General features: G+C 35.5%; 2 protein-coding genes across 2 annotated transcripts in view; one reads left to right on the top strand and one right to left on the bottom strand.

The window, feature by feature from the left end:
- LOC138308341 (LHFPL tetraspan subfamily member 6 protein-like) overlaps positions 1 to 4,217 on the top strand; it is a 28,864-nt gene extending 24,647 nt beyond the window's left edge. Inside the window, exon 3 of the mRNA XM_069249335.1 lies at positions 1,852 to 4,217. Coding sequence (XP_069105436.1) covers positions 1,852 to 1,979 — 128 coding nt within the window. The 3' untranslated portion in view covers positions 1,980 to 4,217. The remainder of the gene's footprint in view (positions 1 to 1,851) is intronic.
- Positions 4,218 to 7,952: 3,735 nt separating this feature from the next.
- Positions 7,953 to 22,579, bottom strand: LOC138307458 (monocarboxylate transporter 12-like). The gene is made up of 6 exons (XM_069248217.1): positions 21,793 to 22,579; positions 18,096 to 18,221; positions 15,053 to 15,196; positions 14,191 to 14,334; positions 12,562 to 13,650; positions 7,953 to 12,034 (listed from the first exon to the last, which is right to left on the bottom strand). Exons 2-6 carry the CDS (start codon positions 18,160 to 18,162, stop codon positions 11,850 to 11,852), a joined length of 1,629 nt encoding a protein of 542 aa, XP_069104318.1. The 5' UTR covers positions 18,163 to 18,221; positions 21,793 to 22,579; the 3' UTR covers positions 7,953 to 11,849.
- Positions 22,580 to 25,636: the final 3,057 nt, after the last annotated feature.

Genomic DNA, 25,636 nt, shown 5'->3' with positions numbered 1-25,636 from the left:
GTTGCTCACATGCCTGTCACGTCATATCACGTAGATGAACCTGGTATATCTCAGAATCGTTTGTATCTAACCACCTGTAGATATTCCGGCTATGTACCAGACATCTCTATGCTTATGTTATATAAATAGGTATACACACCAATGAAATGACGTTCAACTTCACAGAGGAAACTAACACAGCCTAAACTGAAAATTAATTCAGGATTAAAGTATCATGGTTTAGTTCATTATATCTGCCAAATGACATATTGGTACAACATACCATCTTGATTCTGATTTAAACCCTGATCCTTATAATCACATCGTTTTCGAACGGTGTCATTATATAAAAGGATATGTATTTTAATCAGATTGATTTTGATATTAGTAAAATACCTCTTCAAACTTCCCCTTACCTAACTCTTTTCCTGGCGATCGCTGTTTTAATGAAATGCGTGATACTATTGAATTGTTTTGCCTAACGTACTGTTTACCATGATTTGACCCAGTAAATGACCAAATAAGGGAGGAAATAAAACTACATGTATAGAGTGTGTACAATTTAGAGAATGGTCAGTTTGTTCAAAATGTTGTATCGTAAACCAGCTAGTTAGTATCACAATGTAACTAGTAATGGCGTAATACGTGACCTGGAACGCGATTAAACGAGATTTTAATAGGTTTTGCCTAACATCTGTAATGATTATTGTAGTCCTGGTTAATGTGTAGGTATTACTGTCGGGTTTATCTTGTGCGATCCACAGGATGTTGTATGTAGTGTTAATCTAGGGTTTGTACAGTGTAACAGGGCTACAGTGTCTGCGAGACCAGGCCGTTACATTAGATACAGTATTATAACATCAAACATGTACATGTATGATACATCTTATGAGAAAATGTCAGTCAGGAACATAGGATTTAAGGCGTTATTGGTATACTCTGAAATTGACTCAAACATTTTGATATTTCGAAGAATTCATACATTTGTAGGCGATTTTCAATGTCGATAACAGTGTACATGCACAAAGTATATTTGAAGACTTTTAATGATTACTTGTATTGTGTAACTTGTAAAAACAACAAACTGATACTTACAAACGTTTGATTGTGATTATGATTCAAAGTTTAGAAATGAAAAATGGCGAAACGTCGTTCCAACAGACTTTCTTATTTGTCATTTTATCCGTTGTCGATATGTGACCAAGAGGAGTGTGATTGATCAGTGTTTTCTGTGGCATGCTTATATGAGATAACACAATACAAAGGTCAACAGTTCCTCTATTACAAGTGGACACAACACAATATACCTCAGCCTCCCAAACCATACAGACGTCCACACATGCTCATATGAGAGGCCGTCCTTAAATCAAACCAAACCAAAGTTTGCAAAACTATGCGCTTCTATGATCAGGCAAAACACACGTGTCTTCGGTGACATGTTTCAGTGATATAGCACTATAAAAACGGCAACAGTTCCACTATACAAGAAGACACAACATGAATATACCGCAGTCTCTCAAAACACTCACCTCGCACAACATACACACAACACACCGCGTACATGGGAGGCCGTCCTTACATGACCATAGCTGTTAATAGGACGTTAATTAATCAAACAAACAAACAAGTATATTCATACAAAATGTGCATTATAAACACTATCAGAAGTAAAAGGAGATGAGTTTACTGTGAAAATAACAACAATTCTTAATCCCATACTTTTATGCCTCGATTATGATAAGATGACTGCTCTTTCATTTTGACAAATTATATTGGCATTGCCATTGATATTACTGCTTTGCCCCATACTGTTATACTAAAGATGATACAATATTTGTTGAATGACACTAATTCATTCGATTTATGTTTCAGGGGACTGCACTCTGTTCTGGTCGTTTTACCTAACAGCCGCTGGAGCAGCCGTAACGTTGATTGGGTCGGCGATGTCTTGCCACGCCAGTAAACGGAAATTTGGTCATACTTCTTATGCTGATATGTGATCAACCCGATCTGCACTAGCACTCTAACACAATCTTACAACTCATGATACAGTGCCCACCGATCATATAGTGCGATATCGAAACCTTTGCAGCACAACCCGTTTCCCCCTGCATTGCCAATCGCTCAGGCATTAGCTTTTGTGCTATATGGGACCAAGTGGACCTGAAATGTTTTGCGTAAAATGATGTGATATTAAATCAAATGTAATTGTCACATGTGGTACAATATATATATTCGTTTATAAGGAGGCTTACATGGATCACATTTTCCTTCCTATAAGAATGGAAATATAAAATTGTGCCTCCTCTCTGACCATGGGGAGCAATACATCTTAGGCTTACTTTAAACTTTATCATATTGTGGCACAGACGCGTATCAAGATTCCAGAGTAAAAAATATAAGAGTGAGTAAGTTCTTGTTCATGACAATTTAAAGGAGGGCGTTCTTTCTGTTACCATGGTGAGCGGAAGCTTCTCCCGAGTGCCAATTAGGATCAACAACATCGACATGTAAAAGTTATCGTCTCGTTCAAATTAGAGAAATTATCTTGTTCATCAGAACAATGACGCCACTGGTGAGCAGTGTTTGTACTACATTGGTGCTACGGAGAGGTTACTGGTGTTACAGTAGGGCAGGATTCATCATGTCGAAATCCAATGTCTGTGGGATGGAAGTTAGATGTGACAGTCCGTCATGGACAGTGTGAAGCAGGGCCGCGGTACGGACACAGATACCTAAACCAAGTCATCCCAGTACAGCGAGCGTATTGATTTTCCTTTGTTTGGGAAAATTACCTCCCGACTTTTAATTACTCGTCTGGTTGGTAAAGTATCGGCGTCCATTTCGGCTTTGTTTGTTCGGTCCTATATCAATTACAACTTCTGTGATGTATAACCCTTGTCATAGAGGCCAGAGATTTGGGATTGTGCACAGCACGATGCGTGAGACAAAAGGTCAATAAAGATCAGGTCACTGGTCCTCCTGTGTCGGTTGTCTAGGATACACGGTACTTCGTCCTGCTCGTGGAAGGTCATGGTCAGATCAGATCACACAACGCATTAACTAATTATATCCAGTAAAAGACAAGAACATACTCAGTAATATTATCACCATCTTGACATATCTTGAAAAAGTCGGAGACATTTTGATATCTGAGGTTACCTAGCATAGCTGATTATGTATCCAAAGTCATAGTTTAATATTCTAGACCTTCGATAACGTTAAACATATATACATGTATCATATAGCGCATTGTATATATAAAGACGCGTCGTGCAGTGCAATAAATCTAAGTGAACGCATGCGAAAACTTTATCTACTATCGGTAGATATATATGACTATCCAGTTCAGCGGAACTCTTTGATCTACAGAAGACTTCTGTAAGATGTCCCTGGAGATTGTGGTTTTATTTTCTTATATGATACAATCTGCATTTGCTTGACGTGGATGTGTTGATATATTTTATATTACGTTAAAATGATGGATAAGTCGAGATAGGAAAACTATTCTTCTTTGAAATATATATAAAAAAAACATTTATCAGAAAAGGCTTTTGAGGACAACACGACCAGCTGAAAGTAATGATTTGTATTGTTGTTCTCCGCTGAATGTTTGCGTGTTTGGTAAATTACATGTTTAAGACGTTATTTTCTTTCGAATCTAATTTGAACAAAATGGCTTCTGAGTTATTTAGAACGCAAAGAAAGCATGCCAATCTAGATTCTTGTTATCAGCACTGTGATGTTGTCAAGTAAAACGTTTGAAGGAAATTAAAGTTGTTCCCATTAAAACCCAGTCGCCTGAAATTAAAGTTGTTTTCGCCTTTTGATGAAACCTTGCTGAGTCGTCAGTGGTAGTTAGTTCACCGATAAATAAAGGTTCTGTGTTTCTGAATTATCCCGAGTAACTGTAATTGACAATTACCCTATACGTAATTCGCTGTATTTAATAGGTGAACTACGTATGAATGGCCGTTCAAACAGGCATGCTATGCGAACTTTAAACTTTCTATCCGTATAAATGTTATTTAAATATTTTGTTGCGACATTTTGACAACAACCTAATTGGTTTTAAATGTGAAATGGTTCTATTTTAATTCTGAATGACAGAACCAATTGCGGTGATGTATCGTCGACGCCGGGAAATGAGTGGTCTGAATGATGTACTGTACATACATGTACCAGTGGACTTTCATGGTCGTAGCCTCGGCGAGTAAAATAGTTTCAAAATACAGAAATATTGTTTTTGTTTGTCTTTAATTGAAATAAAGAATGTCGTTTGTATAAAAAAACACAAAATATTAATCATGCATGGCGAAAGGGATATCTACAATTTTTTAAGTGATATGTGCAAGATTTCTATGATTTCATAATTGGTTTTGGTTATTGTTATTTTAAACTATTGAATACAATTATATCAAATCAGCATTGAAACACATTTGTCGTGTACATGTAAGATCGTGTAATGGGGTGTGGAATCTATTGTAAATAGGAGTATGTGATGGTGACAGATTACGACAAAGCAATCATATATACTTAATCTATCGCATGTAGGAGTATGTGATGGAGGAAAGATTACGACAAAGCATTTATATCTACTTTATAGCTGTAGATTCATTACTGTAGTTATATTTGGGGGAAAAAATTAAATTAAGTTTTAAAGCCACCGGTAGCCTTAACAGCCATTGTACTCGGCAGTCCTGCTTGTCGAACAATACATGCTTGGAGTTGTTTACTACACATTTTATCTTCGTGTCTGGTGACAGGTCCCGACTTATAAACAAGATCCTGGCACGCTATGTGAGGCAGACTCTGGACTCTAATCAATACTTGTGTGCAATATTTAAGATATTAAGTCGATATTTTAGAGGGCGAAGATTCCAAGGCAATCTTCAGTCATTTTATAGGAAATTACTTCATGTTTCCGTTCATCAAATAAATCAGTTGTTATCTTATTACGAATAGAAGACTTGCATCATCATAGTTTATTTTAAAGTGATGCAATTTTCCTAGTCCAGTCCTCACAAATGAGCATTTCGCCATGAAATGAAGCGCTATGTAATATATTTAAATTCCTATTTTCGATTATGATGTATACGTTGATGAAGAGTCCATAGTATGATTAGTGTATAACTTATATTTCAATAATTCCATCAGTTGAAATAACTGTAGTTGTTCTACCAAGTACTACATAGTTACACACATAAATGTAGCTGTGACTGAAATGTTTTTATTTTATCGCGATTATGCGAGCAATAACTGAGATAGTTTTATTCTTTTTATGCACGAATTAATTTAAGTTATGTTCGTCACAAGACTATTTAATGTTAGCGATAAGTTTATATTTATTAACAATTTTGGTTTTGGGTTATTTCATTTGTTATTTTTTGTAATAGATAATTACCAGAAATTTAAGTAATGACTGTGTGAGGACGTGTGAAAGATTTAATATATAGATACTGGTACAGCTGTAATGGCGGCTATTAACTGCCGTTCATAGATTATGCATACTACAATTAAATGTTGTTTCTACGAGACCAGGTCTTGTGTCTAGATGTAGTATCGTGAAATCGATAAAGAGACAATATAATGCAGCCTTTGTGTTTTAACAAGGAAGCAGCGGTGTGGTCCGGTCACTAATTACAAATTGGAGTCAGAGCTTTATCTTCACCGCACAAGTAGACGATATATACTTCTTAATTATGAACTACGGAAGTAATATTGTCAGTAACAATAGATTATTTCATATCTGCCCTGTTCCGCCAGGTTATAACTATTGTAAGTCCATGCGTGTAATAACACTATTGTGACGTCATATAAGGTAATAATGATACCATGATCAAAATAGTACGTCTCTAAAAGAACACGGTAACGTCACATCTAAACCAAATATCGCCATTCATATATACAATATAGAATGATTCTCTGCATTTACATACATATTTAAGGATTATCTTGAATACATTTTTATGTTATGGAGATATAACACAAAAATTGAGTGTACTCTAAATTAACCGCGAAGCGGGTTAACTTATGATGCGAGTACACTCAGATGTTTGTGTTAAATCTCCATAACATAAAAATATATTCAAAATTAATCCTTATAAGTCAATTTACTAAAGATAACCTCTTCAATATTCAAAATTCATTTCGGGACTCTTTTGTCAATGAAATCATCACACCGTAATCTCAGCCAGTCAGAAGCGTCGTTACAAACAGCGATGCCATATTTTTTCCTTTATGGGCTGATAAATTAAAATTTTAAGCCAATGAAAATGCCCGTAGCAAGCAAAATTTAATTAGTAGTTATATAAGCAACAGAATCTTACACTCTTAACTACGAGTACGTAATTATTATTTTTTTAATATTTTGAACAAACATATTGACGTCATTTAATAAATTTAATATTACTTAGCAATGAGTGTATATCCTCTATATTTCTCTATGTACATGGATGGATCAGGTATTTACAAGGGATACGTGTCTTTCGATTGACAGCTACATGTACCTAAACGAAATCTAAAAACACCATGGTTAAACTTTGTGCTAAACTGAATCGAAATTATATATTTTAAGTACAATGTACATGTAACTTAAGATAGACAGTCCCTTCTGGCTTCCTCTCAGGGATTTCGTTTATTTTTTTATCTTTTGATTTTAGGTATATCCTGATCACAAAAAACACATAAAAATCATATGTCACCGGGTTATTTTTTCTTCCAGGGCTGCTTAAAGATATGTACTAATGACACAAAATTCCGGATTTCAAAATAAATAATATTCCCTCCCTGTAACATCCCTTAACACATAAAGAATATGCCCGTAACATTTTCATACCTTCAGTAGGTGATATATCATTATTTTAAAATAAGATCCGGGCCCAATTTTAGTGAAAAATTGCTTCAAAATAGTCATGTTTTCTTTTTTTCTGAAAGAATGATCTCAGGAAAAATCGTTTTTTTTTTATAATTTCCATGAAGATTGACTTATTGCAATAACAAAAACCAATAAAAAGTATAACTCACCGTATTATTTTTCAAAATATGACCGATTTGCTTTCTAATACCCTTAATTTTTGGCCTGAAAACCTTAGCATAGGCAAATCCGTAGCAATGTTCAATGTTTTATGTTATTCATTTACCCTGGTTAATTTTCTATATTTATTATGTTATTGGAGAATACAAGATAAAACAATAATTACATATCTTAATGATTTTATTTATTTAGTATACAAAATATAACAAACCAGTTTTCAAGCTACTAGCTCTTTCAAATTATAAGTGAATATTTTGATAAAATGAAATGAAAATATTTTCAAGCAATTTATTTCCGTATTTTGTTTGTCCGTTTCCGGACGATAATTAGCATACCGGTATCTTACGAAGAGTGCCTATTGAAGCTCGAAACTCTTATGTTTCCATTCAACACCACACTATTCCTTAACTCCTTCGGCATCCATCTACTGTGTAAATTTATTTCTGTTCTGCAAAAAAGATAGGTATACAGTTATAACGATAACGGTCATTCATTTGTTACTAATGACGTGAAGTTTTTCATTTTGGGTCCCGTAAGTCCATGTGTACAGTATTCCATCTGACTGTTTAGCGACTATTGTGATTCTTGGATTTTAGTTCATGCACGGAATCTTCAAAATTGTACTATTTTTACCAATTGCCACACCTTTAGATTGATACACTTCATGTAAACACGTAGAAAGGTTCCAGACGGAGTATTTGCTCGAATGTCAGAATAACGAGTTATAATAGATGAGTACGGATAAATAAAATACGTTTGCCAGGATCCGGATAGCGACGTTACAAACGTATGATGTCACAGAAGGGACGGTCTACGTTAAACAATATTAGATGGTAGTTAAGTAATGAAAGCGATTATACGTGCCTCTCAATCGACCACGGCGATTATTTCCTATCTTACTTTATGATAAATAAAGAACAAAAAACATTTTGTCACGAATATATATTTATTTGTATATTTCATATAGCAACAAAACGAACAAGAACAATTTGTTATTAATACTTAGGCCTTAAACAGATACTTTCTACATCTTAATAGAAAGTCAGTTTGTATATTATGACACGACTTTAAAGTATTATATGATAAGAATGAAGTTTTTGCCCTATAAAGAGAGACAATTATGCAAACTATCAAAAATATAATACCAATAAAAAGCAATCTGATTAAAATACAGATCCTTATTATCACTACGTTTGATATGAGGATCTGACAACATCCCATTAGGGGTCACGTCAGGATGACCTTTGGAAATGACCAATCAAATTGGCACTGTCAGAATCTTGACTGGGGACGAACTAGTTTGAAAAAGCTGTCCGAATTATTTTCGTGCACGTAGTCATCTCGCCCAAAGTGCATAACAATGCTAAATGTATATGCTTACTGGGACGAAATAGCGTTATCAATTGACGAAGAAAAGTACACGTGGTAAAAGGTCATCCGAGCTTGACCCCATATGGGATATTGTCAGATCCTATATTGAACGGAGTGGTTATAAGGATCTGTATTTTAATCAGATTAAATACAGAGCATTTGAAGAACCGTCCTCGATACTCCAAGGGTAAGTATCACTGATGTTATCTCCACCCCTGGGCTATCTTACACTAAAAGTGGAGTAAGTTCAGTGGAAAACTAACAATTACAGGCCTACAATGACTTCAGCTGAAGACTACAGAGAGAGCGAGCGACGTCCAACTTCAAAGCACCACGTATACAGTAAACCATAGTGTACCGTTATACAATTCCTTTGATGCACCTTCAGTTTTACTATGAGTTAGTCCAGGGTGGGATATAAAGTCAGTGAGAGTAACCCCTGGAATATATAGGATGTTGAGGAACGTAATGAATAGTAAAGCATGAGGGAAATGAGTTTAATAAAGTGTATTTTGACATTTAAAGATAAGGATGTGTGGAAAATGAATAAAATCAGTTGTGAGGAGAGAATGCGTATCTATTGAATTGGCTTATAAACCAATGAAACAAAACCAGTTATTAGAAGGCATGGAAATAGTAGAACATGTAGTTGGTATTTTAAGTGTAATATAAGAGGGACCTATATGGTGGCTATTTGCTAAACAGAATTAAGAATATTACCTTAATGACAAAATATAAGACTAAGTAAAAATATTCTTTGAACACAGCAGTATTTATCGCGATACGACAGATGTGTGACTAGCTGTACAAAATTGAAAAACGGAAAATAAGAGATACAGCTGAGCAAACCTTCGATTTCCTACTGGTATGAAAATTACTGGTAAATTATAAAAGTATGGCTAATAATATGCATAATAAAAAGAAAACTCAAAATCATAAATAATATACAATAGAATATATTGTCATATAAAGGAGGTAACATGAATAAAACATTGAAGAGAAAGCCCATAGAAAATGTCAAAAGGAATTACTTATAAGCATGTATTTATGCAAGACATACTGGACTGACGCATCGTTAAGAAATAACTAACGTCATGGTAAGATTAAACTGTGAAATTGAAAATTTGTAACGTGAATAGAGATATCGTGAAATGATCAACATATTGGTTAAAAGTAATAACATGAGCCAGTGGTTTAATAAGATTGTCTAGTATCGTACCTGAACAGAGGATATTGGACTAGCATCATGAAGATAATACAATTAACATCCTTTTGTGATGTAAACATGAAGAACCAGCATACAACGAAACAATGAAATAGTGATGTGCATATCAGCATCGTAGAAAACCGGGAAATAGCGATCCAAACTCTATTTTCCAGGGGTTACTATCACTGTCATTATATCCACACCTAGACTATGCTAAAGCATTTTAAAACTGAAGGCCCTGCGTGCTACATCAAATCAGACTGTCTCTTTTTTTATTCTTTTTAAACCTCCTCCCAACTATCTTCAGTTTTGCTGACATCATCCGGGGTTGGGTACAACGAAAGTGATAATAACCTCTGGAGTATCAGGGATGATGGAACAAGTATTTGGAAGGTAAGTCATATAAAACAATGATGACACTAACAGGTAACAACAGAAATCCCTAATGGGTATTCCAAACATAACCAAGAAAAACGTTAAAAAGTTAAACATTTCTAATAGCGGAATACTCTGAAAAAGGTTTAGGGACAAATAGATGAATACTGCATTATTTTAAAACAACGATAATCAAGTACAATAAATTACTTAAAGCACCATTATTCATGTGAACAAAGCATAAGGTAAAGGAATTGTCATTTTCTCATATAAAAATTACATTTTACCCTGATATATTGTTATACATTGGACTTACAAAGCATGTTTTGTAATCAAATACCACAATGCATCACTTATGGATATTACGCCATAAGAAACATATGTCTCTCACATATCCTATGTTGAAATTATTCTATAAAGTCGCATATGCATACAGATACAGTATATCACATAAAATACGGACTTATCACATCGTTAACCTATATGAATATAAACAATATACAATATGAACTTAAATTGTATTAGACTAATGCAAACCAACTTGATTTCGGGTTGTCGTTTCCAAAAACTTTTTTCACGGCGATTTAGATGTAAAACTCTCTTTTGCACTTGAAGCGGATTTCATTTTCACGGATTTTAAGCGTACGCGTAATACACCAAACTTAATTGCAATTGAAAGTAAGTTGGCTTAACAATATGTTATAATTATAACGAAATAGATGAAAAAAAAATGTAGTAATTTAAACAACTATATCCGTAATACTAGATACAATAAAATGCATTCATTATATTTCTAGTAACTAAAACATTGAAAAATAAATATATTCCTTGGCAGTTTTGGTACTTTAGAGAATCAACTCTCAATTTATATTGCAATGACATAATATGATTTTAACATCGTGTACTAAAGGTAGTAATAATTATCCTCAATTACACATGTGTCATACATATTGTTTTCACATTATTACATATCTTCAAAGTATAACATACTATAAGACTCTTTCATATGTGGATATGAAGGATAGGGATATTCTACCCGAGGGTCACAAAATGTAGTAAAACCCGAGGCTTGCCGAGGGTTTTGCAACATTTTGTGATCCCGAGGGTAGAATATCCCTATCCTTCATATCCACTTATGAAAGAGTATTTTTCTTTTAACCACGACGTTTTACTGCAATTTTACAACTATAATATCCCGCCATTTTGAAATAAATTCGAAGAAATCCACGACTGGAAGTCAATTTCCATACATGAAAAATTACGTGATATTTTCAACACAAATTCCGTTGCTTGCATCTTTTATAGTAAAACCAGTCAATTTTGTGAAAAAAATGTTAAAATTTTACCGAGGAAATAGAGATTTTGTTGACGCCGTGACGTCACGAGGCTTTATTGCATGGGTAGCCATGCAATACAGCCTCAGGCGACATGAGTGTATTGCCCTAGACCAGCCAGTATTACACGTGTAGGTATGAAAGAAAATACAATTATTTTCTTAAAAACAATAGCATAACATGTTCCCCAATAAACCAATTTACATCATTCGCCATGCTTAGTTATAAAATATCACTCCTTCTCGCACTACTTTCTCCCCGTCATAAATCTTCTTTTTCCTCGTCATCCTTTGTCATGTGTCCGCCTTCCTAATTTGTTCACATTGTTTCAAGTTTCCTTTCCTTTTTGATTGTTTGTCCCTATTCGCCGCCTTTTACAGATGTTGTCTTAAGTTATCTTATCTTTTTAAGGTGATGTCTGCTGTTACCCTTTTGCCATTGTCATGACTAACACCATTCTTCAGCTGTTGAACTCGGCTGGCATCCCTTGTTTTTCAGTTAGGAACTGATGCAATCCTCCCCACTCCTTTATCGGAGGTATATGTCGTCATTCATCCCCCTTAGTAACAGTTACATCTATCATTGGAATGTTGCCGTTCTGTGAGGATTTAGATGAGTTGCACGCCTTGAGGAGTAAAGTATGGCTGATGAGAAGAAGGCCTCCCATCAGTAGGAATGCACCATTCATGTAGTTTATAGCGTGGTAGGACAGAGTCCAATCCCGGATGACACCTGAATTAAACAAAAAATCATAGTATCAGTAATTAACAGTTACGTCTCTTTATATGACAAATGTAAACAAGTACCGTGATACATGTACTGCGATGTTCTTTACAGTAAGCCATGTGAACAGAAAAAAGGGAACTAACTCTGATTAGTTGTGTGAATTGATTAGAGACAAAGAAAAATATGAAACTATATGACCATATAGTTACTATCACTGTCATAATATTCATCTCTGGAATATATATGTACGACAAAGTAGCATTGAAGGCATTTCAGGAGAATAAAAAAATGACCAATTACAGACCTACAGATACTTCTTTTAAAGAGATAACATACATGTAAAAGGCCAGCTTCAATCCCGTTATTCAATGCACAAATTTCGTATGTACACATTTACTGCGTCTCATATTATAGATAAGGTATCGCACTCAGAGCTTCCAGTTTTGATACGAGGGATAGATATAACGACAGTAAATAGTATAAATCTCTGGAGATTGAAGATGCATGCAATTTCATATCATCTATCTCCGTACCTTCAATCGGTTGGCCGACCGCTGCTCCTGCTCCCTGGAACAAGAGTACAGTCGACAGAGCCTTGGGTAGCGTCTCCAGACCCACCAAATCTATTAGCACCACAGCATTAATGGCCACGTATGCTCCTCCAAATACACCATACAGAAACACGTGGGTTCCCATCCACCAGAACGAAGTGGCAAAATCAAACAGGATGATGTTCACTCCGCACAAGGCACATACTAAAGACATCATTTTGTACCTCTTCATTATGCCGAGATCACCGATCAACCCTATTAGAACCCGACCAAGAAAGTCCCCTATGCCGGAAAAAGACACCAACCAGGTTTTCTCAAATTTCGACACGCCACGTGACACTGCATCCGCCGGCATAAATATAACAAAACTAAAGTATCCATAAAACGTCACAAACATCACAACAGTATACATGATTACCACGGGCATCTTAAACACTGTCCAATGAAACACCTTCGGAAACACGAATTTCCTAGCCGGTTTCTTGCTTCCCTGAGTATCGTTGTCACTTTGAACCGGTTCGGTAGGTTGTGCCATCAACACGACTGCCAAACTATCAACGGAGCCCATCATCTGACTTCCTGCTGACGATAGGTAGGCGAACCGGTTCGCTTTCTTGCTAACGTCCAGTTTGAGGTCAAGTCTAATATCATTCGTACTTAAAGACATCCTCGGCTTCTTTAATGTTTCAGGTAAGGTATTTAACATATGATGTGACTGAGAAAAATCGGCCGGGTCTTTAAGGAATCTTTTACGAGGAGAATCTGGTGACTTGTTTGATAACATCGTCTCTTCTTCTGACCCATCATTCTGTGGCGCACTGCCTCTATGTATGTCTGTAATTGGTCTGTACAGCGAGCCAAAGAATGCGATATTTAGGTAGAATCCGCCCTGAAGAAGAAATGCCCCATGTAGTCCGTAATTGTCCAGTAGTATTTGTAGGATTGGAGGGATGGCGAAGTGGCCAACACTGGCTCCTGTCAGAGCTAGAGCGGTGGCCAGCGACCGACGCTTCTCAAAGTACAATCCTACAATCACTAGACCATTGCCGAAAAGACAAGCGTTAGCAAAACCTGAAATAAGCAACATGTCGTTATTTAATTATCTGATCAAGCGATATGGCTAATATGATTTTCTCGTTTTATCCGAACGAAAACAATTCTACTATAAAAATTATCAAATCGGTGTAATAAGCTGAGATGATAAAAATTATATAAACAACAACTGATTTCACTTGCAAGGAATACTAATTTGACAATTTGGTACTGGTGCTGAAAACAGGGTTATTTGAATATTCTAAAATGTCTTTAGAACGGGTCAACCCGAAGACATCGAGTTAGTTGGCAGTACTGCACCTTGTCAGCATTTTCACAACTCTATTTTATATTATTTCATCCTGTTTTGTTTTTCATATATACGGTAATGGTATATTACAATTACCTCTCTTGCGGGTATTTATCCATTGTGGCGTCATTACATGTATTTTGTGAGGGAAATTCGCGTTGCTTTCAAATACGACGATACGCTTGTAAACACACGATATCACAATCAATACCTGACCGTAAGTACATATAACTATAATATGTTAATACAGAATATATCAGGTAACCTACCAACAGTGATGCCAAACATACATATGATGTACTCTATGCTGACCATGAAGTAGCACAGAGCCACGCCCACTCCTCCTACGACTCCGCCCACCATCACTACCAACCTCTGTGAGAAGTGCTGTCCGAACGCCAGACAAAAAGGAGCTGATGGAAATGAAAGTTTATGAATCGCTGAATAAGCATACTTTGTAAGATTCTTATGTGTATAAACAGTCTTTCTATAAAGTACTATTGGGGCAAGGCAAATTCAAATGGACAAGGAAGTAATCCCATTCGCGTAGATAAAATATATAGTCAAATTTTCAAGACAGTCTTTCACTTATCAAGACACACTCAAGATCGATAATGACAAAATGCGGTTCCGTCCGCTGCTTTGAAGATAATTATGAATTTATGATGTTTTAATGACGACTGTGTAATTGTTAAATGCCGAGTGTGGAAAATTCGCGATTTACTGTAAGTAAGAACTTTTTCAGGCATCATATTTATAAGCTTTGAAATCGTCATTAACACGAAAAACAATGATTTTGATAAATTTTGCGAAATAAATTTTCGCGAATTTGGAACAATCCGCCAGTTTTGCGAAATCAAAAACTTCCTAGCGAATATTAGCAAATATAAAGTATATTAGCAAATATAAAGTATGTTTAACTTTCACACATACCAATAGGAAACATAGAACGTGTAGCTCACTTGTTAACCGAAAAATACGATGTTTACTATGGCAACATGAACTTATGCAAGTGCATTAATTCGCGATAGCAATTATTGCAAAAATGTGCAAGTGAGAGAATTCACATTTCTCTGACACAAAATTAAATATTGTAAATTTATTGTTCTCTTAGACAGCTCACTTATTTACCTGTTATCGTAAAGACGATGCCTTCTACCCCCATTATTAAGGCTACCATGGCAACGTTTGTGTCGAAGTACACCACGAGTTCCTGAAGAAGGATACCAAAGGACTTGGCTATCCCTACCATCACAAAGGTACTACCAAAAAACCCTGGAACACAGATTAAACGAAGGTAATGTACAAATCACGTATATTGTCCCTATTCCCCTCGCCATTGAGACAGGGAAATCGCCAAATCGTCGCTTCCACTACTGGCAGACAGAACATGTAAATATTGTATAAATACTACGCACCAAATAGAAGATGAGACTCACCTTTTAATCGAATGTGACTTTTATTCTGACCTACGTCATAAATTGTTTTATCTTACGCAAAATTTCTACAAAAAAATAACACTTTAGGTAATATCGATAAATTGATATCAATGATGAAAAATTGTAGTCATTTTTGATATGGTCAGTCGTAGAAGGACATGTTTATTATGAATTTGATTACAGTGTAACTTGAAATTATATATGTGTTAATTTTAGATTATAAATGACCAGATTATACCGACAGTTCCTTTTTATGATAATGATGATACTTATAGCAATATTGGTATGTTGTCTTATTTAATGCACTTTTTTAATCAGTGTCTCGTAAGTCTTTTTAGGCTGGACATTTGAAATTATTTCATATGTACATATTTAATGTGATGTATTACTGTTTAATATCTGTGACACTATAATAAAACTTATCTTATCTTATATCAAAACTATAATTAACACTCTACTCTCTTAAAATATATATATTTCACAATTTGTCGTTTTGCACGATGAGGATTCCGTACGACTGTTTTATTGTACATCTGTATTGTTTTAACAATCATATTACATACCGAAATAAGAATTATTAAAATCAAACATTTCGAACTTAAAAATATTACCTTAAAACCCATTTTCAATCTTCTTGATTACTATTTCTCGATATCATTTAAAACATTAAACTCATAGATATGTGTTTTGCAAGTTTTGACTGGAAGCGTGTAACAAATAAATGATAATAATGAGTATACTACATAGGTTTTCGAAGCAAACACTACATGTATATGTATACTAGTTGTGGATCAAACAGTCACCCTGTCATACACCTATGGTACATAAAAGTATTCATTATATTATATTTATAGGTACGTTGTATCTGATAGGTTCTCTGATTTTACATATGGATTTTACCTTATAGTTTGTCAGACAAAATTATTGGTAGCTGAAACACGACTATGGGATGTTTTCACATATCAAAATTCTGTTGGCACAATTCTTTATCACATAAAATTTAGTTGTTGATAGCACAATAGAATCAAAAGAAAACCGTCTTTGAAATAATCGAAATCACTACTCTTTCAAGTGTTTTGTCAAGCGAGAATTCTTTATAAATAAACACGCCTGCTTTACAGGTAAAATATTAGAATTGTGCCTGCTGCCCATAGTACATTATTGTAAAAAACGACTTACTTTAGTATCTATTCTTTTCTCCTCCTATTTCACTTTGCGTTTTGTCCCCTGGCTGAGACAAACCATAGTCTATAAAAGTGGTAGTTTTTGCTCCTATTTAACGCTCTAGTTTGTCTTTTGTCGGTATGGTGTAACTGGGTGGTGTGTGGCATACTTCATTGAGATAATAGTATAAAAACTCTTTGTACGTATGAGAGGCTGTCCTTAAACGACTCTGGCTGTTAAAAAATCATTGTCTTTGAGGCATACTTCACCGAGATAGCACAATAAAAAGGGGAAAAGTTCCAGTATTACAAACAAATCAAAACACGAACAGACTACTGTTACCCAAACCACGCATGGCACACACGGAACACCTTCCTTAAATGAGTTTGACTGTTAATGTAACGTTAATCAATAGTATCAATATCCAACCTTGGCTACCGTCGGGTTAGAATGTACCAATATCTACGTCCATTCATCTTAGCTGGGAGCAGCCTAGACTGCTAGTATAGTACCATTATCCATCCCAGCCACCGTTAGCTTGGATAGTTAAGGTAACAAACCAATCTGATTAAAACACAGACCCTTATAACAACTCCGTTGAATAGAGGATCTGACAATATCCCATAAGGGGTCACGTCCAGATGACCTTTATACCACGTGTAATTCAGAGCAAATGTAGTTTCTACACCTTACAATATCAATTGAAAACGTCTTGTCGCCCCAGTTTACATATACAATTAGCTTTGTTGTCCATTTCGAGCGAGATGACTACATAAACGAAATAATTTGGACAGCTTTTTCAAACTATTTTGTCCCAAGTCAAGATTCTGTCAGTGCCAATTTGATTGGCAATTTATGAAGGTCATCTTGACGTGACCCCTAATGGGATGTTCTCAGATCCTATTATCCAACGTAGTGATAATAAGGATCTGTATTTCAATCAGTTTGCGTAACAAACCTGGTACCACGACCAGTGACCCTATTTGTTAATAGGGCGTAGATATAATCAACTAACCAACCAAAAATTCTTACGACCCGTCAAGCTGGGGCAGCTTAAAACGTACCACGATCCGCCTCCAGCCCCTGTGAGGCGACGACAGCCTACAAATAACGTTACAAACCTAGTGCAACGATCCATCCAAAGCACCGTCAGGGGAGGGCAGCCCACAACGTTGCAAAGCTAGTACCACGATCCACCCCAGCCCCCGTCAGCCCACAACATTGCAACCTAGTACCACGATCCACCCTAGCCCCCGTTGCCCGGGGTCAGCCCACAACGTTGCAAACCTAGTAACACGACCCATCCCAGCCTCAATTAGCCCACATCGTTACAAACTTAGTACCACGATCCACCCTAGCCCCCGTTACCCAGGGTCAGCCAACAAATTTACTAACCTAGTACCACGATCCACCCCTCCCCCCGTTACCCGGATCAGCCAAAAACTTTACAAACCTAGTACCACGATCCACCCCAGACTCCGTTACCCGGGGTCAGCCAACAACTTTACTAACCTAGTACCATGATCCATCCCAGACCCCGTTATCCGGGGTCAGCCAACAACTTTACTAACCTAGTACCACGATCCATCCCCAACCACCGTCTGGCGGGGGCTGCCTTTGTGTGGATCCTTCTTCCATATCGCTGTCGCCCCTTCTAGTATTTCATAATGTCATGTCGCGGGAAGAAAGGCATGTCACTGCAAAAGATCAAAAGTGTTTCGGTAATGAAGTCAATGCATGATATTTAAAAAATGTACATCTGGCGTCCTTTGTTTTATTTGTCGTATATATTATTGGTGCATTAAAACGAATATAGACTTCAATGCAAACTTATTTTATATTTCATCAAAATACAATGTATAATAACGTGTCGATCAAATAGATAATGAAATTTTATATGTTCAGATACATGTATAGATTATACTCACCAAGTAAAAAACCATTGAGTTTGACGAATTTCATATCACATAGTCACGAGTTTAAGATTCTATTAATCACATAACTTTTATTAATAGAAAATATTATTTAAATTTCGTCTCTATATAAAACAGCAGAAATCAAGCTCGGATGCGATGTTTCCATCTACTGAGACAATCATGCGACGTCATATATAGATTATGACCTCAAAACTACATGTGACGTCATAATAGTGCTATTACGTATGCGTCTTGCTATATTTATAACAGCTGGACGGGCCAGTTATGTGATAAAAACTGTTTTATAAAGGATGCGTTAGTGGTGGATTTTCAATTCTACTGTTCTTCTCTCTAACTCATCAATTGATCATGCCATGTAGAAACGGTTTGTCGGAGCTTGCAATACGAATACGATACAATACGAATATATTGCATATATTCATAGCGTTACTCCTTTTTATCTAAAATTTATCATTTAGGTTTTAAATACCATTGGAAATCGTTTTATTTCAATATTTCAAATTATATGACACTCTAGAGTTTTAGAGTTTTAAAAGTATGCACCTGGCTGTTTTTTATGGGTTTTTTTCAAGAATAATAAGTCGGTCCTGAGAAACCAATCCAAACAAACCGAATGCTGTACATTTCTTTTCTTTGTTCATATTATCAGCTAGGATAATTTATGGACGGTTTCATCTGTATATGTTGTGTATGTGTGAGTGTTTGTATAATTTGAGAGGATGCGGCATTTGGGATCTTATCTTTCCTTTTCTTTCTAACGTCTCCCTTGACACCACCTCACTTTTGGCCCTCTGTTGAGCATGCATCCCTGTGAGGTAGGCTCTGGGTTCTGTTCTTTGGCCGAGACACACCAAAGTCTATAAAAGTGGTAGTTTCTGCTCCTGCTTAGCACTCGGCATAAAGGGAGTAGGGCGACTGGTTCGCCCGTTGTCAGTATAATGGTGTAAAGTGGTAGGTTGTGTTGTTTGGTGTCTTCGGCAGATTGCTTCAGTGATGTTGCACTATAAAAGGCCAAGAGTCCTCTATACAAGAGGACACAACACTAATTTGTATACCAGTCTTCCACAATACGCAAGAATGCTGCAGGTATAATTCTAACTCTTGTGGCTAACGAAGAGATCGATTTACATTAAAGCTATTATACTTATTCCAAACAACCATTATGAAATTAGTCTAAAGCGAACTGGCAAAAACACTAAATGACCTTCCAAAATGAACGAAAACAACAAAGTGACGTCACAGTAAAGCAACAGACATGACACATGCTACCATGTTCATCGTAGTAAAGGCCCAGGGCGTTTAAAAATTGAAACACTACATGTATATTTGAACTTTTACGCATGACACATTAATCGCAATATGTCATCGTAAATATACATAGTATATGCCTTATTTCCTTTGAAACACATCATTACGTCATGATTCACATGTAACAATACATGCAATAACATGAATTACATGTATGTATTAGAAAGATTGGCAACTCCGCCATTTTTATTATCGGCAGATGTACTTCTGAATGTGGTTTGGTTTTTTTAGATGTACTCTTAAACACAACTGTAGTTGATACAGTTAATACAGGATTATAGCATTGATATGTTATAAAAGTTCAGTAATTTTCAGATGGTTTGAGTACGATTTTGGAAAGAATAGATAATTTTTAACTTCATAAAACAAAATGGACTTCCGTTTTTTAAATGTCAGATTTTCGAAAAAACAGATAAAATTGGTGATTTTAATGCTTTCAAAAATCATAATTAATCGTTTTAATCGATTGGTCACATCAAACCATGATATGATGTTTAAACGTTGTATCAATGCAGATATAACATGTTTAAAAGAATACATGTAAAAGTAGTTAACGAAGGAAAAATGCCTATAAACCGGAGGTCCCGCAGCCTGACAACGAAGACAAATAAGGAGTTTCCAATCTCTATGTATATATTTCAGGTAATATGGGATACAATGTCAATGTTATAAACATCACCTAGATGAAAAGCATCGCTTGGTCAATGGGATAGTGCGTTTCATATCTTCAATTGTTTCTCTAGAAGAGGGGACGGGCGGTAATTACGGCGAATGTGGTATTTTCATATACGATTTAGCTTACATATCATCACTGAATAACCTGAGTTGTTGGTACAATGTTTATCAAAATGTACGGATCTAGATCCCAAACAACCAGGACGGCTCATATTACTTTCCCATCGGCCGTACATTGTAATTACATTTAGATATTAGACTAGCTCTATCGTCTCCGCTACCACAAGAGAACACATCGAGATATACCTCAGTCGAGACTAGTGACCAAGCATATTTATACCGAGACATTTGACATGTTTCCATGTCCTAATTAATTATATATAATGTAAGATTCAGCCATATCTACATATCGCTGGACACCAACTAAATAATTCATCTTTCGGTCATTTCTCAATGTCAACACCCATGGATGGGATCGATATTCTCTGTTTCAATAAATGTCCTCTCTGAACAAATGTATGTGGTATTTCAGGACAAAATCAATGACTGTATTTACGCTTCAATCACGTGCACGGGGACACTTAACGTGTGTACGGTTTCTCGATCAAGCCAATCATTTATAATATATATTTATATATCTGATTTAGAGCGACCGTATTAAGCAATAATTCATTTCATAATATGATGATTCGGCATTTGATAGTAATGAATTCCATTATTAATGTGATTGAAAGTGTTTGACATACGCGATGATTTACTGTTTGTATATGTGTTCATCATTTGAATTAGTGAGGAAATTAGAACTTTTCGATTCATAACAAAGAACTATATTTTCTTAAAGGGGTATCAAGTTTGACGGAGACTGCAATAATGTCCAACTAGCAAGTGAGTGATGTACGTGTGATTACCTGAGTCATTGACAATTGTCATAATACACCTATTCATGTAAGTGCATTCGTATGTGGGTCATGTTTGAAATAGCATCTGTGGTGGCAAAACATGTAGCGCTGATCCAGTCCTTTGCACATATATCCGCACGTTGACATACATTATGTACACATGATGTATCAAACGTAATGATACTGTATATTTTTTATGTACAGTAGCTGATCATATATAGATAAAATATAGTCCAGGCTTCTGTATATCATCTACAATAGAACTACTACATACATGGTGTACGTACACGTGTGAAATATCAGCTGTTTATATCACTACATTGTAACACTCTCACTTTGACCTCAATAATGTACAATCAGGCTACATTAGGACAGTAAACCAAGCTAATTTAGAAGAGCACAACACACAAATAGACATACATATTTTCATACAACCTAGGCGTTCTTACCGACCAGTAGACAATGTCCCGGCGTGTTTATCTTCTGTACAGGGCAGTCTATACCACACGTGTGTACTAATGTATGTGTTTGTTTTGTCTGTGTGTGTTAGGCCTATCTAGGTCGTCAGTGCGCTTTAAATAGTTCGAAGGCATGTTTGGCTAAATAGGTCTTTAATGCGCTTAGTTCGAATGCGCTCTGGTCTGTTGCTGATTGAGAATCAAATGGCTGATAGCGTTATGTCTGCGTAATTTGTACAAATATTTATTTTTACCATTTGCTGGACTGCGATGCAGTCCTCAAAGGCATACCTACAAATAGCACTGAAGCATAGAAGAGGTTTGACATTATGCGAATCATTATTATTACTATGTTTCCAAAAATACAAAGATTTAACTGAATAAATTACATAAACAATAAAATTATAACACGCATGACAAAAGCATACAAAAATACATAAATATGTGACATGTGAAATTACTTTATATAAATGATATATAGGTATTTAAAAAAAAATAACAGGCAATTAACACACTTCATTGGAATATTATATATCCTTAAGTTAAACTAACTTGATAGTCGTTATTGATAATACAATTTGACTTTTTTATCCAGCTTTTAATGTTAAAACTCCAAATGTCCATAAATGTATCATCTAAACCTCTAAATGTACCTCAAACTGACCACCATTTAAAACATTCAATACCTCTTTTCAGAGAAAGAGTGCATTTAAAAAGATAGTTTGTTTTCATATCACATAATTATTTGAATAAAGACAGGTCAACTAAACCGAGGATTTTTTTTTATTAGATTCTGGATTTTCTTAAAAAAAGTGTCATACAGGTATTTTTGACTACATGTACGTAATGCATGAATGTGAAGAGTTCGAAATATTAGGTAAGATTATTTAAAGAAATATGATTGAAGTTGCGCATTGTCCCCATGGTATGGTTAGAGATTACACAGGATATTCTCCGTGTCGATGCCCTTGCTGTTAATAGGACTAAAAAAAACAACCAACCAACCAATGACATTATTTTTACACTGAGCTCAACATTTACAATTGTTATTAAGGTTTTGCATGGTTTCTATCTCAGTTGAAACCCGTCATAGTCTATATAGGTATCTGCTCCCCCTTTTGGGTGTGCAATGTAATTGTGAGGTCTATGGTCGTCAGTATCATTAGCTTTGGTGAAATACCACTATCAAATAGTGTTCAGCATAAAAGGAGTGGGACAACTGGTTTGTCCGTTTTCAGTATAATGTGACCAGATGAGATGTGTTGCTTGGTGTCTTCTCTTCGTGTCTTTGAAAAAGGTAAAAAGGATAAGAGTCCCACTATACAAGACGGACACAACACGAACATACCGCAGTCTACCAGTTCGCATGAGTCTCGCAGTTTTATAAAAAATCGGCTTGTAAAGCCTCTTTATTGAAATGTTTTGATTGGAAGCCATTGAACCAAGGAACATTGTGATATTTTGTATTTATTGATATTTGATAAACATTTTGTGATTCTCATCCATATAGTGGTCGAACTGCGCTATACGAATTACGGAAATAGACGCCGCAGCGAGAAATCGTGTTGAACACAGTGACCTAGGTGTGATCCGCATCAAGGGCATGTTTTTGGCATACTATCATTATTACGACTTGGTTTGGATCTAATAAGTTTATTAAATAAACGTCCCATTAACAACCTGTGCCATTTAAAGACTTCCTTCCATGTGTACCGGTGTGTATATGTCTATGTTCTCGGAGGCTGCTGTGTCTGACTCTTTCACATTGCTATCTGACCGAACTTTGCCGTCGAAGACACCAAGAAACAAGCACACCACACCCGGTTGCATTATATACCGACGATGGTCAAATCAGATACCATCACCTTTATAGACTATGGTGTGTCTTGGCCAGGGGACAGAACCCACACCATGCCTTACCAGGGCGAGCGCTGAACTCAAGACCCGTCAGAAACAAGCAAGTGGCGGGGATATCCTATATTTAGTCGCATTTGATGATATTTTGCAGTAGTGGCATCAGGTACAATTTAACATACAGTGGAAAAAAGATGGATGCAAAATAATTAAATAATTCATGTGTCTGTAGACCAGCTTATGATCTTAAAGGCACATATTCAAAATATTTGTTTGTTTAACGTCCTATTAATTGATAGCCACAGATGATATTTTTGGTTTTGACAATAAAAAATGGAGACAAAAATACATTATTCCTTTTATCAGTACCAGAAGCACAAAATTGCAGTGGCTTCAGTTTAGAATTAATCAGTATATTTTAACCACAAATCCATATCTGTTTAAAATAGACCTTGTAGACACTCCTTACTGTCATCAGTGTAAAACTGAAATTGAGACTATAGTTCATACATTATGGGACTGTGAAAATATTCAGTTATTCCTATCAAATTTTGAATCCATATTAGAGATGCTTTTAATTCCATTTTCGTTTAATAAGGAATCTTTCATTTTTGGACTCTCTAATTGTAAAAATTCTACAGATAATGTTGTCATTTTAGTACTAAAGCAATATATTTATAGTGCTAGATGTCTCCAAATTGGTTTATCAATGAATGCGTTTAAAAATCTTTTGAAGGATATGTACAGGATTGAAAAATACATTGTAACCACCAAGGTGAAACACATATTATGAAATTTGTCAATGAATGGAGAAAATGGAAAAAAAATTTAGAATGATGTCACTTTTTAAACTTTTTCTCTTAATATACTTTAATTTCTTTTTTGCATGATCTTGGTGTGGTATCTAATCTTTTTACATATGATTTTATAAATCTCATTGAGAATAATGAGCCTTGTCAGTCCATTGCCACTTCTTCCTTCTCTCAGTTCTTTCTACTATTCTTCTTTTTTTCTTAATCTCTTCTTTTGCTTTTCTAAAAGGATGCAACTTGCAAATTCTGTCATTAATCGTTCAATTGAAACTCAAGAAAATTAATATATTGTATAGAGAATACCTGGTACTGTAAACCACTTTGTCTACACGGCAAATGTTTTTTTTTTCCTTTTCAGATTTGATATAATCCAGTCGAGTATTATATATATGTGAAAACACATAATAACTAATTAATACATATAATGCATTTATACATATCTACAGAGAGAGTAAACTTTCAATCATATGTAAATAGCCAGGGTCACTTTCGTTGCAGAGAATGTCATGTGAATACCGTAACTACGTAACGTCTGTCCGAACTCTTCCGAAAACGGGTCATGAACTTTCCGACTTCCGTTCGACAATAATCGTAACTTCTATGGCGACCAGTTTAAAATGAAGGCATGTTTACATGTATCACTTTCAACAACTGCTGTACCAAAGTTATTAAAAATACATTATAAATATTTTTTAATATACCTAAATTTCAACTACATCTACAAATACTAAAAATATCGGAGTCGAATTTAACTTGAAATTTTTGTTGATAGTTACGTATAGTGTGGCTTTAAATGACACATAATTTGAAATATGTACATTGTATGTTAGGCTCAAAGTAAACCTCCATAATACCGATTCAAATTACCTGTTCAAAATCCATACAGTGCAGGACCGAATTTCTTATTTTCTTGTCCCATAGTCCTTCCCCTATAAATTTATTCTTTAGGAATCCGGTTTGATTTTCATGCATTATGCAAGGAACGTTTTATTTTGTTTGTTATACATCCAGTTACGTATACCGCTTAATGTTCCGGAGAGATATCTGCCTTCAGCTTATCAACAAAGGACGTTGTATGGTTTAGGCCTTTATTGTCACCCAAATCCATCAATTTTCTAACTAAGTGTCACGGAATTAAGCTGTTGTATTTGAAGTATTTAGTACACCCC

This window comes from Argopecten irradians, chromosome 14 (genome assembly GCF_041381155.1).
Source record: "Argopecten irradians isolate NY chromosome 14, Ai_NY, whole genome shotgun sequence".
In the NCBI taxonomy this organism is placed as follows: domain Eukaryota; kingdom Metazoa; phylum Mollusca; class Bivalvia; order Pectinida; family Pectinidae; genus Argopecten; species Argopecten irradians.
Note: the sequence above shows the minus strand (reverse complement) of the source record. Positions and strands in the feature narration are given on the sequence as shown.

Excerpts from the sequence above, each read along its gene's own strand:
- LOC138307458 (XM_069248217.1), bottom strand. The coding sequence starts at position 18,162 with ATGGAAGAAGGATCCACACAAAGGCAGCCCCCGCCAGACGGTGGTTGG. Across the intron at positions 14,335-15,052 it reads CATCGTCTTTACGATAACAG|CTCCTTTTTGTCTGGCGTTC; the intron begins GTAAATAAGTGA and ends CATTTCCATCAG. Across the intron at positions 12,035-12,561 it reads GGTCGGCCAACCGATTGAAG|GTGTCATCCGGGATTGGACT; the intron begins GTACGGAGATAG and ends TGTTTAATTCAG.